This window comes from Etheostoma cragini, chromosome 12 (assembly GCF_013103735.1).
Source record: "Etheostoma cragini isolate CJK2018 chromosome 12, CSU_Ecrag_1.0, whole genome shotgun sequence".
Classification (NCBI taxonomy): Eukaryota; Metazoa; Chordata; class Actinopteri; order Perciformes; family Percidae; genus Etheostoma; species Etheostoma cragini.
In genome coordinates this window covers 7,655,162-7,670,553 of record NC_048418.1, presented here as the reverse complement: position 1 = coordinate 7,670,553, position 15,392 = coordinate 7,655,162, and the positions used below count along the sequence as shown (strand labels likewise).

General features: G+C 37.7%; 1 protein-coding gene and 1 long non-coding RNA gene across 8 annotated transcripts in view; one reads left to right on the top strand and one right to left on the bottom strand.

The window, feature by feature from the left end:
• The window catches only part of tnk2b (tyrosine kinase, non-receptor, 2b), a 52,454-nt gene extending 50,349 nt beyond the window's left edge, over window positions 1-2,105 (top strand). For all 7 annotated transcript variants that reach the window (XM_034887949.1, XM_034887950.1, XM_034887946.1 and 4 more), the window contains one exon: window positions 348-2,105. In XM_034887949.1, the coding sequence (XP_034743840.1) occupies window positions 348-354 (7 nt within the window). In that variant the 3' untranslated portion in view covers window positions 355-2,105. The remainder of the gene's footprint in view (window positions 1-347) is intronic.
• Window positions 331-11,747, bottom strand: LOC117954288. The gene is made up of 3 exons (XR_004658788.1): window positions 11,738-11,747; window positions 5,104-5,114; window positions 331-436 (listed from the first exon to the last, which is right to left on the bottom strand). It is a non-coding gene; the product is annotated as an uncharacterized LOC117954288 (long non-coding RNA).
• Window positions 11,748-15,392: the final 3,645 nt, after the last annotated feature.

Here is a 15,392-nt window from a genome sequence, read left to right as displayed (position 1 = left end):
ATATGAGTAACTTCAAGTTGACTAAAGAAGTTAACAGCAGACATATACAGCAGCGAGACAGGCAGCAGTATGATGCAATGATGGTGTGCGTGGTAATGAGGCTAAGAATCACATTTGGCTGCTAGACTGAGAAAGGTTTCTGCTTTGTTTAGCTTTTCAATAGAAAAATATATTGTTGAAATGGTTTAATGCGTTGCACAGTTTAATGTGTATATCACATTCAAAGCCTTAAAAGTGGAAGCCTCTCATGCAAGATAATGTAAACACCATTCAAATTAATTTAAGAGGATTTTGCTTTTCATCTCATGTTTTTCCCAATCTAATCTAAAGCTTCTTTATATTTGCAGATGGTGACATAAATCGCAAGCTGCTGATCCTTGATTAGACCTTCATCCTCAGTAAAACATCATCAGAGGATGTGAATCTGTTCCTGACCCTAGACACGCCTCCAATCAGAAGACTGTTTTCATTCTGACTAAAGACAAATCAAGCACATTTTTACTGAAATAGCACAAAATACCAAACTGTATTATGGCTCTTTCCATACTTGACATGGACAAAGGAATTACACCTGGGTGGAAAAAATAGAAGACTTTGGGTTATTTGCATTTTGGTCTGAAAGATATGGGATTGTTGCACTTATTAAGAAATGGTAGATTGCCCTCTCCCACCTTTTCCAAGTTGTGGGACACAGAAACAGCACTGTACTTTGTGAGTTTAATTTCATGTGGTGAACCTGAAATGTCACAGATCCTGGGTGCTACCACACTGTCAGATCTTACTGGTTTCCTCACTGCCGCAATTACACTGTTGACCAGCTGCTGAGAGATACTTTATCCGTCTTTTCTCGTTGTCATTAAATAGCCAGTTTGAAAGTGACACCATATATCGCCATGAGACAATTGTATGTTGTCGGAATATCGCAAAGAACTCTTACCGTTTGACTGAAAGCTGGTATCTCACTTAGTGAACAATATCATAATAGAACCGAAATACTGTATAGTATATACAGAATTTACCTCTACCACACTCAACAAAAACAAAACTAATCCTTATTTGTAATGATATAAACTGTTTACAGTTGCTAAGAGGGGATACGGTTATGAAAATTGTTTGCTGTTGAAAGACTGTGGCATCAAGGAAAAATGAGCAGACTGCTGCAAAATGAACATTTAGACCTCTCTACTATAAAAAGAAAAGCTTATCTTGTCAATCGTTTGTATAATACATTTAGTATTGACACAGTGCTGCACAAGAGACAACGGTGAAACCAGCCCCTGAATCTGAAGAATTAATGGCAATAGAAGATTAGGGAAGCAGCTTTTTCCAAGATTCACTTCTTTTAAGACTTACAAAACTGCCTAATATATATTCAAAGGGTATTAGAAATATATCCTTTATAAAGAGACATTTATGTGTTTGTTAACCACATATTATTGTATTGTTTTAATATATTTAATTTGAACACGATGCTCATAGACAAGAGAAGACTGTTATGTATATTACTGGGCGGGCCATTTTATAAATTATTTCAACGTGTCTCTCCCTGAGTTGAACTGTCTTAGACTATTGTGGCATGTGGCTTAAGATCAAAAGGCCACACAGTCAGTGGAAACTTTCCACAGTCTAGATTTCCTTATTTCTTCCTTCTAAGCACTTTGCCCAAACTCCTGAGCATCAGCTGAAAACTCCTGCCAGCTGGGTATTTTCTGCAGACTATGTTGGCAGCTATTAACAGCACGGACGTGAAATGTACCCCAAGGCACAGATCCTGTCCCATAATATTCACTCAATACCGCAACTGTGATATTTTTGTCAGCAGCTTTGGGGCAATAATTTAAAACTGGGAGGACGTGTAAGTCTCTGTGTGAACAGTGAGTGTGATCCCTCTGCAATGAATATAGAATACTTTTGGGCCTGTCTGGCTTCTATTCACCTGTTTTATTCCAGATGCACTTAATATGTGAGGTCTCAACGAAAAGTAAGAGAAATAAAAGGCATTCCATATGCTTTGATTTGATTATGTCAACCAAATGTCAAAAGAAAAATAGTTTAGAGGCAGCAATTTATGGTCAACACACACATGATTCTTCAGTGCTACAGAAGAAAAACAATGACACATTTGCCAACTGGTACCCAACTTTTTACATTTAAATGATTGTCCACAATTAGACACTGACTTTGCTCCATAAAAAGGTTTCCCACAAAAAACATATGTGACAGATCTCTCAGCACAATCTGTTTGGGCATGAATTTCAAATGGCCTCTAAACAAAAACTAATATGAAACCACAACAAGCCTGCTACCTGCCTGTGAAATTGATATACAGTACATGACTGAAATTGGATGATAACCTCCAGTAAAAGCTTTCCTCTGTGTGCAGTAAGGCTGCTGCAGAACCTATAACCTCCCAGTCTGTCCATCCATTAGTGCCATTCAATTGTGTGAAAGGAGCTTTAATCTCTGTTTTTATGTATACTAGTAAATGAATGCACAGTAAATAGTTTTCAGTAACAAGTTTTTGGTGATTCAGTTTTCCTCTTGCGTTAGGACAGCGTTATGTGATGGTTGCCTTCATGGTCTTTCCATGTGTTGTTTTGTCTTCATACCAAGCTGCTGTACTTTTATTGAAGGACTGAAATGAACCTTGTGGTGTTATGATCAACCTAAAGCAACATGCTCCCGTTGTGGTGTTGAAACTCTGTTAGAAAACTCTGTTCATTTTAGTCTTTGTTTGCCAGATCAGTTTCTTCAGAAACTGATCTTCTATTTTAAGTCCTTCATATTGTTTTTGCTGTTTATTCCTTAAATCCCAACTTGCCATTTCTTCCTCATTTGTATGTATTTGCTTCCCAGAATGTTTTATTTTAAATGCCTACTGTACAGTTGGATTTCATTGTTTCTCTCCTCCTAGGTTGATGGAAATGTTCAAGAGACGTTCATGCTGCCGAATTTAATAATGTATTTTTTATTAAATAATTATTTTGTACCTGTTTTCTCCTTTTTATTAATATTTTTTTCTGTCACTTTTGTTAACATGTTCCAAGATGCTCAAATGTATAAAAGCTAATTAGTGAAATAAGACAAATACTGCATTCATCAGCTTGAAAGCATTTTAAAATGGACACTGAAGTGTTTTGGTCCATGAAGAATTAACAAGAACCACAGCAAGCCTCTAGAACTGAAATCTGTGTTTATATTAGTCATCAAATGTATAATGCTTAATGTGCTAAAACAATCAATTAATGGACAACCATCTAAGAGATTAATTTGTTACTTGTTTCGATTCACCAAGCTAAGAGTCTATAACCAGGCTACTGGAGCTTGTCCTTAAGATTAGCATCACTTTGAGTTCCAGTAAAAGCTAATGCAATGACAATATTAACATGCTGATGTGTTAGGATGATAAGCATGCTAATCTTTGCTAATTAGAACTAAACGCAACAAACAGCTGAGGACAGTGGGAATGTTATTAGTTTGGCAGGAAAGTATTGGACAGGTTCAAATTTTGACGTGATGGTGATGCTAGATGAATACATAAGAGATCAGTGAGAACAATTGTTCCTGTGAAGAAAATCAATGCCTGTACCTTAATGACAAGTCAGTGGCATTCATTGGAATCAGGAACATCTGGACCAATTTGTTTTGACAATCTATAAAGTTGATACTGTATACAAAATTTTACTGGATAAGTAAAACATTTGACCCTCTGGTGGAGCTCAATAAAAAGTCAAATGAATATCAAAGTCAGTAGCAACAAAATGATCCAATATTTGTAATAGTATCTAACTCACAGAACAAAGGTGCCATACCTGGAGCCTTTCCACTACTGTGACCTAAACTGATGTTTGTTGATTTCAGCCCCTCTCTTTTGGTGTTCAGACACAACATGCAATTGAAGATGCCACCTCGGTCTCGGGGAACTTATGATTGGTACTTTTTACTAGTTTTATAGACTAAAATAGGCAACAGAAATAGTAATCTGCATATTAAACAGTAATAAAAATCACTGTTATGGCTTTATAAGTTGTTGTCTTCCTATTCCAGAAGCTCTAATGGTGTGTGCGTGTGGTGACAGATCGATCCGAATCAATTAGGCTGTTTGTAAATTCCAACAATATGAGATATTGATCCCTATAAAAAAAAATAGAGGTCAGATCTTGCATGTGTCAATTAAATTGGTCCTTGTAGCTGACATATCAATTGACCACTGTGGTCATTCATATAAACACAACACCAGCCGCTATGTAGTTCATGGTTCATAAATGTTTTCCAATGTGATCTAAATGAGCACATACTCATTTGTTTATTGAAATGGGTTGAATCCTAATAATGAAAAATGTCATTGGGTTGATAAAACATCAAACTTTTAAAAACAATACATTTGGAACATGGAACACACACATCCTGCTGTACCGCTGGATCCAAAGGGACCTCTGCTTACTACTGAGAGACCCAGTAGGCTCTCCATTCATCTTGGTGGTGCATTTGTGTGTACAGTATCATCACTCAGTCCCTGGGTAAATTATTAATGTCTGTGATTCCAGTTGTTTGGGGCAATAAAGCAGAGGGCTCACAGGAATCCCCCAGAAGAATTATTGTGGTTTTCACCAAACAGAAAAGGATAAATAAACAGGAAAGAGAGATAAAGCAAAAGCAGGAGAGCTGCCAAGGAAGTGAAGCGGAGCAGATAAGACTGTATCTTGTGCCGTCTGGAAAAGAAATCCTCCAGCATATCCGCTTATATATATGCGTCTATTGTCTTTGCTTTATAGAATTTGATTTCTCTCTGTCTCTTTTTTTCTTTTTTAAGGAAAGTATATGTTTTCCCCTAGACTGTCTGTTTTTTGTGCTTGCTATCTAGGTTGTTGTTATGAGTTGGAACCTAAGCTCGGAGCTGAGCAGGTAGCACAGACACAAACCTTCAGTGTGCAATGGAGAGGAAAAAGGGAACAAGGTGACAGGGAGATGCTTTAATAAGCAGACTAACATTGTCTCTGCTGCTTGATGCTGCGCAGTAGCAGTATTTAGTACTTGTAGTTAATGATAGAATTATCTATTCTTTTGAAACTAATGAACTCCAACTTGAGCTCTAAACTTCACCTTCTTAACTACTCATTGCCTTGTTTTAGTACATGGTGTCCAAACCTCCTTCTTGCAAACCATTTTACAACTTATACTGAAATTAATTTCCCTTTAAACATTACATTATGTAAGTAAGTATAGTGAGTTGCTGTGGTGCATGTCCTATTATTTGACATAGTGGGGAGTGATCGTGTGAGCATCAGCGTTAAAAAGTTTAGAGAGCCGGGTTGTTATTGGGCCAATGAATGACATTATGTGCATGTTCCCTTCGCCAACCTCCACTCATGGATGTAATTGGATTTTTGGAAGTGCCGATATACATGCATACACAGACATATTGAACAGAACAGGTGCATATGTCAGATGTTCAATAGTGGCGTAGATGAAGAAAGACTACTAGGAGTGTGATGTTATTACTCCACAGCTGCAGGATAAGAAAACACAGGATGGTTCCATGAACTTGAAAAGTAATAGTGCATTATTATAAGGAGGCTTTCATGTTGGCTGTGATGTTGGGTTGAGATGATGCACATGGGTCCCACCTTATTTGTATTATTTCCTTATTATCAATCGTGTTTCTACTGCAAAAATGCATCCCACTAGGCTCCATTATATCCAATTGCATTTCCTGTTATTAATTTTTGATAGACAAATAGCCAGCAGAGAACACTCACTTCAGAGAAAATGTTTTAATGATCGTGGTGTTGTGTTGCTAGCTATTTTTGGGACATTAAAAATGAATTTCTTGATGATTAAGACCTGATTTACAAAAATATGAAACACTATGTCCCTACTTGCAAATCATATGTTGTAATTAGTATCAACAATAAGTAGAAGAGACAAAAACAGCAGTATTGGGAATGCCAACCCACTCTAGTAGTAGTGGGGCCATATAGTCAAGAAATTGAAGGAAGAGGAGGCACGGTAGAGAGATAAGAAAGTGGATTGGAAGGAGAGATGAGGGACTGGAGGTATAGGAAGAGCAAGTGGGGAATGGAAAGACGTGACAGTATAGGGACAACAGCCAGGAGAGGAGGTCAATAGCTGAGACACTGGAGTCAACTGGACCTGCAGTAAATCTGAGACATGATGTTACATTTACTCTTATCTTCAAATGAAGAGGCGTGGTTATCTCACCGATTCAGACCACGGCAACTAGCTCTGACTTTCCATCTCTCTCCTCTGCCGATAGACAACTTCACCACGAAGAGAGTGGATACCAGCTCAGGAGATGGACTTTCAGTTTTTTTCCAGCTGCCAAGCCAGCCAGAGATTGCCACGGCCCCTTAATTTGAGTATAAAAAATGGAAATAAGAAAGTCTCTTTAAATAAATAAATACATAAGTACTTGTTAAACAAAACTCAGTGACATAAATGAATAAATTCCTACTACAAACCTTTTTACTTAACTATATTGACTATGTCACATATTCATATTTCCATTTATTGATATGTTATATATTTATTTTGAGATATTGGCTGTAGAGATGTCTGCCTTTTATTTTCTTTCTTTCTGTAGGAAACTGCTCAGAACCAGGTCTGTTGTCAATTATTTTAGGAGACTTGGTTATGATTTCTAAAGGAGACATTGTTTCAAATGTATTTCTTGAGCACCACAAGTACTATTTAGTTCCGTCATATTGTTAGAAATTGATTACATACATTGATACATAGCACAACAGTTAAGAGGAAAAATATGTATTTTGGATTTGGAGGTGAACTTCTTTTTAATATTGCTGGGCTAGTGGGTGTCTTCAAGGCTGTCTTTTACTGCCAGCGAGAAAATAAATCCCTGATGGGTTAAAATTAATGCAAAAGTTCATAAGTCGTTGGAGAAAAACACTGGGGACGAAAGAATCTGTCAAGCAGCCAAAAAAGTAATACATTATACTACTTGACCTGTAAAAAAAAAAAGAATTCATGCTTCAAAAGCATAATATGAGCACTTTAATGACCTGTAAAAATTGTTTTATTGCCCAGTTATCGCTGACATGAGGGTTTCTTTCACTGACAGCACTGAAGTTTCGGTGCACTGGCCGCTTTTGATGGACTGGTTTGAAATAAGGTTTTTACCACACGTTCTACAGGGGCACATAGTCATGTCACAGAACATGGTTAATTAGAGGCTGGCTGTCATGGCTTTGGAGGACCAACTTGCGTGATGATGGCTGGAAACTCACTTACATGTTTCCCTGACATAAACAGTGTCGCAAAACACTAAATCATTATTGCAAATATTACAATTCTTTTGTATTAAAACCCCTGTAGATTTTTAGTAGTTTCGAATGGTACACCATTATAAACAAATACTTTATATGTGTGCTCCTCTGCACTAAACTTTATTAACCTCTTTAAATCTTCTGAGAAATAAAGAAGACAAAAACTTTAGAGATACTGTACAAGCACAGAAAGGCAATTTTGGGCATGTGCCAAAAAAGCAATATAAGTTACTGCTCCTATAGGGTAAAAAGAAAAAAGAAATCTTAACTCTAGCAAGAAATTACTTCAGACCTCAGGTATAATAAACCCTGTGGTGAGTTGTGAAGCAATACATATTGGGAGCTAGAGTAAGTTGAAACTTCAGTACAAACTCCCAAGAAGTTTAAGGTTTGAGGAAGACAGCAGGTCTTACAGAAGCGATTCTGTATGACTTCCACTGTCTTGATGATTATAAATCTAGGTTTAAGACCCAATTGCCAGCTTACATGCTTTTTCTTCCTCATAAAAAGTTTGCATGTGGGACATTTCTTGAAAGGTTACTGCCACCAACTTTCAGTGGAATAATGTGAAACCGTTGCGGGGAATGCATATTATGCAATCTGTGAACACATGCATGTAGATGTGAGTTAAAGCATGAAATACAAACAAAATGGGGCCCTATCATCACAACCTTGACCCCAGAGCATGATCAAGTGGTCAAAAAGCATTTTAGTAAGATAGTTAACAGAATAAAGTGTAATGGCAGAAAGGGCTGTCTGAAGAAGTTCAAGTGGTGAAAATATTCTAAACATAACACAATTAAAGGTTGAGTTTTTTTTGAAGGGGCTGAAATATGTGTTACTGTGTGGCCCTGTCCCTAGCAGAAGCATTGCTTAGCTTCCATGTGGGTACTCCTTCCTGCTCCACCAAACTGAGGGCGTGCCGACTGCCATCTTCTTTAGGTATTACACTGACTATGAGTAAGTATACCTCAAGCCTCTAGCGCACGTAGTAAGCGCGTTCGCCCCATGAGTCCTGCAGGGGCCTGCAGTTGAATCCAATCTACGGCTCTTTGCTGCATGTCATCCCCCATCTCTCTCTCCCTTTCAGGTCTATTCACTATAATAAAAGGAAAAGCCCGGTAAAAAAATAGTCTTAAAGTATATACAACCCCACTTCAAAATTTCCAAACTATCCCTTTATAGTGATGCACTGTACACAATATGCTAACCATTAATACACATCTTGGATATATTTGTAAAGTGTTGACTTCTTTACTAAGGTTGCATGCTCTATTAATAAAATATTATCTAAAAGAAGAATGCTCAGACACCTAAATTATGAATCAAACTGACTCACTGATGTTGAAACAGTTCAACATGATTTGTATTCCAGTGTTTGCAGGCTGCATTCAGCGCTGTCTGCCAGCAGAGGCAGGCGAGCAAACTGACTTATTGCGAGACTAAATCTGTGTGTGTGTGTGTGTGTGTGTGTGTGTGTTTGTGTGTGTGTGTGAAAGTAACTTCTTTGAAAGAGTTTCTGATCCTGTGTTCCCTTTGCCTATTTCCTCCTTACACTTTCATAGAATCCCTTCTTTTCCTGTCTTACCTCTCATTACTCCCCTCAACTCATTTCTGCAATTACTAGTCTCCACACCTTCTCTTTCTCATCTGAAAAGATAACACAATTTAACTTTCTCAAACAATTACACTCTGGGAAACTTCTACAAAAGAGCAAAGAACAGACCCCGGGGGCTTGTGCAGCATTTGTTTATCTATGCTGTGCTTATCACAGTTTATCACACTGTTGCAGTGGTATTAGACTTTAGTCACCTGCAGCACACATACAGTCGGCAAAAAATATTGCCTGCAGCAGAGATGCAATCGCTTCGCAGCACGCACAGGGTAGAGCAAGCACCCCATGTTGGCTGACTTCTGCGGTTCAAATGCAACCCGCAGCCCTTTGCCGGTGTCATCCCCTCTCTCTCTCCCCTCTTTTCTGTCTTATATACTATCTAATAAAACTAAATATATATAATAAAGCCCAAAAAAATAATCTTAAAAAAAGATGACTAAGGGAAACTTTGCTAATTTTCAACCAGCTTTGTGTCACTGCAGTGCAGGCAGTGCAAGCTGTTTAAAGATATATAAAATGTTTCCCTTTAATGATTAGTTTTTTTACACAGAGTTAGAAAAGAAGATCAGTACAACTCTAATATCTGTACGCAAAATATGGAGCTAGAGCCAGTTGCCAGTTTTTGAAACTTACCGTTAACTGACTCATTGTACGACATTACTTTCTAACAGGGTTTCTTCTTTTCTGGTCATTGACTGTATTGACACAATCTATCTATATATACTGCATTAGGTTGTGATTTCTTAGGAAATCACTAGTCCTTAGCAAACTGGTCTCCTCTCCCAGACAATTTTACTCCTTAATTTCAGCTGGCATCTACATTTTATCCTACTGGCAAGAAATTATGAAATGGGATTCTTATCAGAGGGAGACACTGCAGGAGTAGACCACCAGACGTTCTAAATCTGCAATCTTCATTCGTGTGGGAAATGGTTACCTTTCCCACCCATGAGGCTTTTTTGTGTGTGTGCATATTTTGCTATATTAAGGTTCCTGAAGCAGCATCTTGCCTGAAGCAGTTATGACCAGGCAGGTACTCAGATTGTGCTGTCAGAATTTCAATCAAGCCAAACAGATGTGGACCTCGGGGGAAACTGAGCTCAGAGACTGCAAAGTAGGTAGGCATCGCATAGACTCGCCAGTCTTTCTGTCCTCCCAGGAAAACCTTAATGCGTGATGTAAAATCTTGTGCCGCTAACATCGTATGCAATAGTCCTTAACCGACACTTGCCAGCACTTCAACCTCATAATCACAGCGGAAGAAGAGCTCAAGACAGGAATGCTGAAGGCTTCAGAGGCAACACCATCGACATCTCAAGTCTCTCCTGTCCCCAAGCTTCCAGCTGGCCTCAGTTAAAATAAAGACATAGGAGCTCCACAATCTGTCCGGGGAGCTAGGTGATAGAAACCTAGAGATGCCAAAAGTACTCACTTCCTGTACTCACGTAGAAGTACAGATAATTGTTTTAAAATATACGGTGGTAAAAGAAGACACACTGATTTAACTACTTTACTCAATTAAAAATAACAAAGTAGAGGCTTGAAAATGTACCTGGCTGTCTGCCGCCTAAAACATCGAGCTTATTTATTGTGACAGAAACTGGGACTCCAGGTTAATAATATTCTGATTGTATAGCAGGAAATGATTCCAGTTGTGATATTTTGTGAGAAGTCTGTTCATATTCCCATTCAATTAGATTCAATTTGGTATTGATGACGCAAAAATAGTAATTAACTCCAGGGAAATTGTTTTAAACTTAGTGAGGACTAGATGAGGACTGCATTTAAAGCTGATTCTGTTTTACAACTTCGGCCCAGGTGTGTCTGCTAACACACGGACAGAGACAACTCTCTGTTGATGCTTTATTACAATCAAGCATCAGTAAATGGAGGGGGGTAGCTCTGCTATGGCTGTTTGTGTGGTAATAAAAGAAATAAATAGCATTGTAAAGCCTACCATACACAATACATAGGAATCATATATGCTAGTAAATAACAACAAAAAACCCCACCATTGATTACATTATCTTAATGATCAAGGGCGTTCAACAATCGCCATTACATCGAATGAACAGCCAGGTGCAACCTAGGTAACAGGTGGGACCTGGGTAACAGGTGTAACCTAGGCAACGGGTGAAGAACACAAACAACTTTTAAATTTGTTAGAACTATTTACCGATACAACGACTTAAATGAATGGCTTAAATGAACTGACAACGTAAGTTATACGACAGTTCTCAAAGACGCACACGATCTTGAGTGATTATACTCCAGACAGCTAGTCTTTTTCTTTTCTCTCACTATTTTCTCTGTGTACCGTGCACGCCTGCTCGCGGTGTGAAGCGCGTGTCCGCGCTGTTCCCCGACATGCACTCACAATCACACCTGATCGAGGACCTTTTGTACAAAGCTAAAGTAAAGAGCCAATTTTGTAAAATGTAAGGAGAAGAAAGTACCGATTTTTGTTTTAAAATGTAAGGAGTAAATGTAAAAAGTAACTGTAAAAATAAATAGTAAAGTAAGGTAAAAATATCAGAAAAATCTACTTGAGTGCATTTGTAGCTACTTTGTTTCTTCCCATCTCTGTAGATGCTCCTCAATCTCTCCAATTTGCAAAAATGGCAACATTGTTAGCAGGTTCTGTTAGAGCAGACAGAGCTGTTTTAGTCATTCTTCATGCGTAAAGGCAGGGTTAGTAATGTTGAAAAGCTAGAGAGATGTGAAATTAGCATCCCCTCAGGGCTCCTTCTACCCTCAATTCCCTTTGCCCTCAGGGCTCCGACCCAAACACAGACGTACACAAGCACCACTGCGCCACTGCTTCAGAGCCAACTGATAAGCAAAATACCAAATATTATCATCCCAAATGTTTCATAACTGTTAGCAATGTGGCTACGATGTGCATTAAGGTCAGGCTCGTGTACACAGGAGGGGTAGAGTAGAGCACAGTGGAGTAGAAGGCATTTCATTGATTCTTTCTATAAGCTTGTAGGCCTACTTGTACTGTATATTACTACAGTACCACCCCACTGGTAATACCACACACACACACACACACACACACACACACACACAAAGTCACAGCTGCTAAACTCTGACTGTACAATCGCTGTTCAGGAAAGAGTTTTTCTAACGGTCAGTTATTAATAGTCAGCCCTTGTGAATAATTCATGGGTGTGCATGTGCCTCTTGGTGATTGCCATCATCACTGATGATGATTGAGTGGCAAAATTGTGAAGCTAGCTGTTCAAAAGATTAGATTAGATTAGATTAGATTTTACTTTATTCATCCCACAGCGGGGAAATTTCCTTATTACAGCAGCAGCATTTTCTACAATAAAAACAGCTTTCTTGTCATCAAGGTTTTAAATACTGTGCTTCAGGAATCAAAGACATCCTAACGTAATCAGTCCTCCTGCTCCCATAACAACTGTTTGTGTGTTTGATTTGATCAACAACACAGCGGCACTGACGTACCACAAATCAAAAGCATTAAAAGGAATAATCATTAATTAAAAGGAGTTCCTCCTTATTCAAATTATTCCTATAATCATAAGCTGCAAAACAAACAGAAAGCTATGTTTTCAAATTCAGTTATGCCAGAATGTGTGATAACCATGTAACATTCTTTTTTGATTTGCACTGTGGAGTCATTTGTGTGAGTTTATGCCCCCTCTGAAAACCTAATTAAATGCTCTCTGCTCTTATCTCTGGGTAAAAGTCGAGCTGCTGAATTGTGAAATAAGTTTTTTTGATTTACACAAAAAGTTATTGCAAAAAATATTTGAAGAAGAAAAGGTTAAAGGTGGCTTTGATGTCATTGAAAAGAAATTTAATAGACAGAAAAACTAAATGTGTCCTCAGCATTTAACCCATTGTATACATAGGAGCATATGCAGTACACGTCTTCATTATTATTCTTTGGAAAGCACTTTTCTTTACGCACGCACGCACGCACGCACGCACGCACGCACACTTTCGTTTTCTTCAAACTTAATGACTATTACCAAGTAATGGCCAATATAGACCTCATTAAATAGCTATTTTCTATTGTTAAATGTGATGTGGAAATTTTTGATAACCCCAAATGACTCTTTTAGCCATTGTATTGCAGTGAATAAAACCGCCAAAATGAGAACACAGCTTATGAAGAACTTCTGTAGCTGATCTTCACTGGCCTGGTTTCTGCTCTGCCATGTGTCTATTTATTTCTTTAATGAACAAAGGAGTACAGAACAAAGCAGAACTGTGCAGACCTGCAGACCCAGACATACCTGGGCCCAGTTACTGATGTTTAAACACTAAGATCATTCATATGTTTTGAGTAATTACCACAGGACCTATAGATTTTTTCAGGGTGAGTGAGTAGAGAAAAGTATTCCTCAGCATTGATGCAAGACCGTTTATGATTAATACTTGAGTTTGTGTCCACGTGCATGCATGCTCATAACACACATTTGATGTGTTCACCTGATCCAAAGTTTTCACCTTTGAAAGTTAATCTTTTTTAACAGATATTTCAAATGGAAATGTCATTTTAGCATTCACTGACTTTCAATTTAAAAAAAGAAAAAAGACTTGAAAAGGAAATAATTAAATAAACATGACAGAAATGTTATGTCTGACAGGTTTCTTCTCACTCTTTGGCCTTTTGCGTCCTCCCAACATGAAATACTTCAAAGAGATAAGGTGTTCATTTCCCAATGAGTATTTCAACATTCAGTGCAGACTGCTCACCTTTCTAATCAAAGGGAAAGAGAAGCGTTCAGCCACCTTTTACAGTGTCAGAAGGTTAGTTAGACTGAACTTCCAGCACCAAAGAGATGTGCTGCGCTGTCTGACCAACAAGTAAAACACCTTGCTGGTTCTATCCGTAGGGTAATATTTTGATTCCAAGTGTGTTGGCAATGGGAAAAACAAGTTTACTTTACTTTTAAATAAGTATAATTTACTTTTTTATTTTAATTTAACTGACAAGACAAAAAATATTGCTCTTAATGTATCAGCAAAATAACAATTCTGTGTTATTCAGCTTTCACTTTACTTGCAAAATGATGCCATGGTGCACATTAACAAGCTGCTATCAGTTAGTGTGGTCTGTTTCTATGAAAGATGAAACAATAAATCTAATAAACATGTGTGCTACGGCATTTGGAACTTCAACTGTGAATGAATTTCACATGTGTACTTTAATTAATAGTTCAGTGATCCGTGTCCAGGTGCACTCCAGTGTCATCCAAATACATGCAGTCCCTCCGTTAGACCGATGCACTGGAGCAGGAGAGCCAGCGTTCAGAGATTTACCACTTACTTCCTTCCTCTATTTATGTGTCAGAAGCAATACTACCCATTATGATGATTTGGCCTAATTTGACTTCCCAGCAAGTACGTTTTAGCGGTTTACCTAACAAAATATCATTACATTGGCCTTGTTGCTCTTAAAAAATACATACAATTGAAAAATGGCCTATTTAACCATAATGTTCATTAAATTATGTCATTCATAACATTTCTCCTTCCCTCCCTCCTTGAATACAATCAATCTTTCATTGTACAGGAATAACACGCTGAGTGGCATGCTTTTAGACGGAATCAGCTCTTCATATAGTACAGATATAACTATATATAGAAATAACTATTGTTATGATTTATACTATAAATAAAATTGAAATGAATAATGAAAAAAAGGATTGTGTTTTCAATGTTGTACAATAAGAGCATTTCTATTTGAGACTATCTAAGATCTTGGGCTTTACGCTGGGAGTGTGGTAATAAAAGTAATAAATCCATTGAAGTAAATAATCTGTTGTAAAAATTTGAAAATAAGATTTGTATTTTCAAAAAGAAAAAGCCCTTGAAAATAAACAAGGGATTTATTTTGACACAAGGCTATATGGGAAAATCTGTATCGTGTATGATCAATTTATACTATTTCTCTTTGTACATTAACGCTGGAATTTGCCATTTTTGGGGATCAATATAAATCTATCTATCTATCTATTTTTAATTGTGCCATCACATTTACTCTCCAAGTAATTATTTTCACAAAGGCTCAGTTTGTTATTGGTAATGTTTCCGCGACATCTTCAGAAGATTACTGTAGCTCTCTGGACAACTGGACCACATTTCCTTAGCTAATTGTTGATGAGCTGATGCATGGTTTGATAGATTCACACCATAGGAGATGTCATTTAAAATCAAGCCAATCGTGAGGTTTATTGATCCCCCTAATGCACCTATAATAAAGATATAATACAATACACATTTGGTATGTCAAGCCTTGTAATGAAGACAATGAAATTGGAAGTTTATTGCAGAAGCTGTGACAAAATGTATCATTCTAATCATGTTTCTGCCTCTAAGCATGAAGGTCCTGTTCATCTCTCTCACACACAATATTACACACACACACACACACACACACACACACACACACACACACACACACACACACACACACACACACACACACA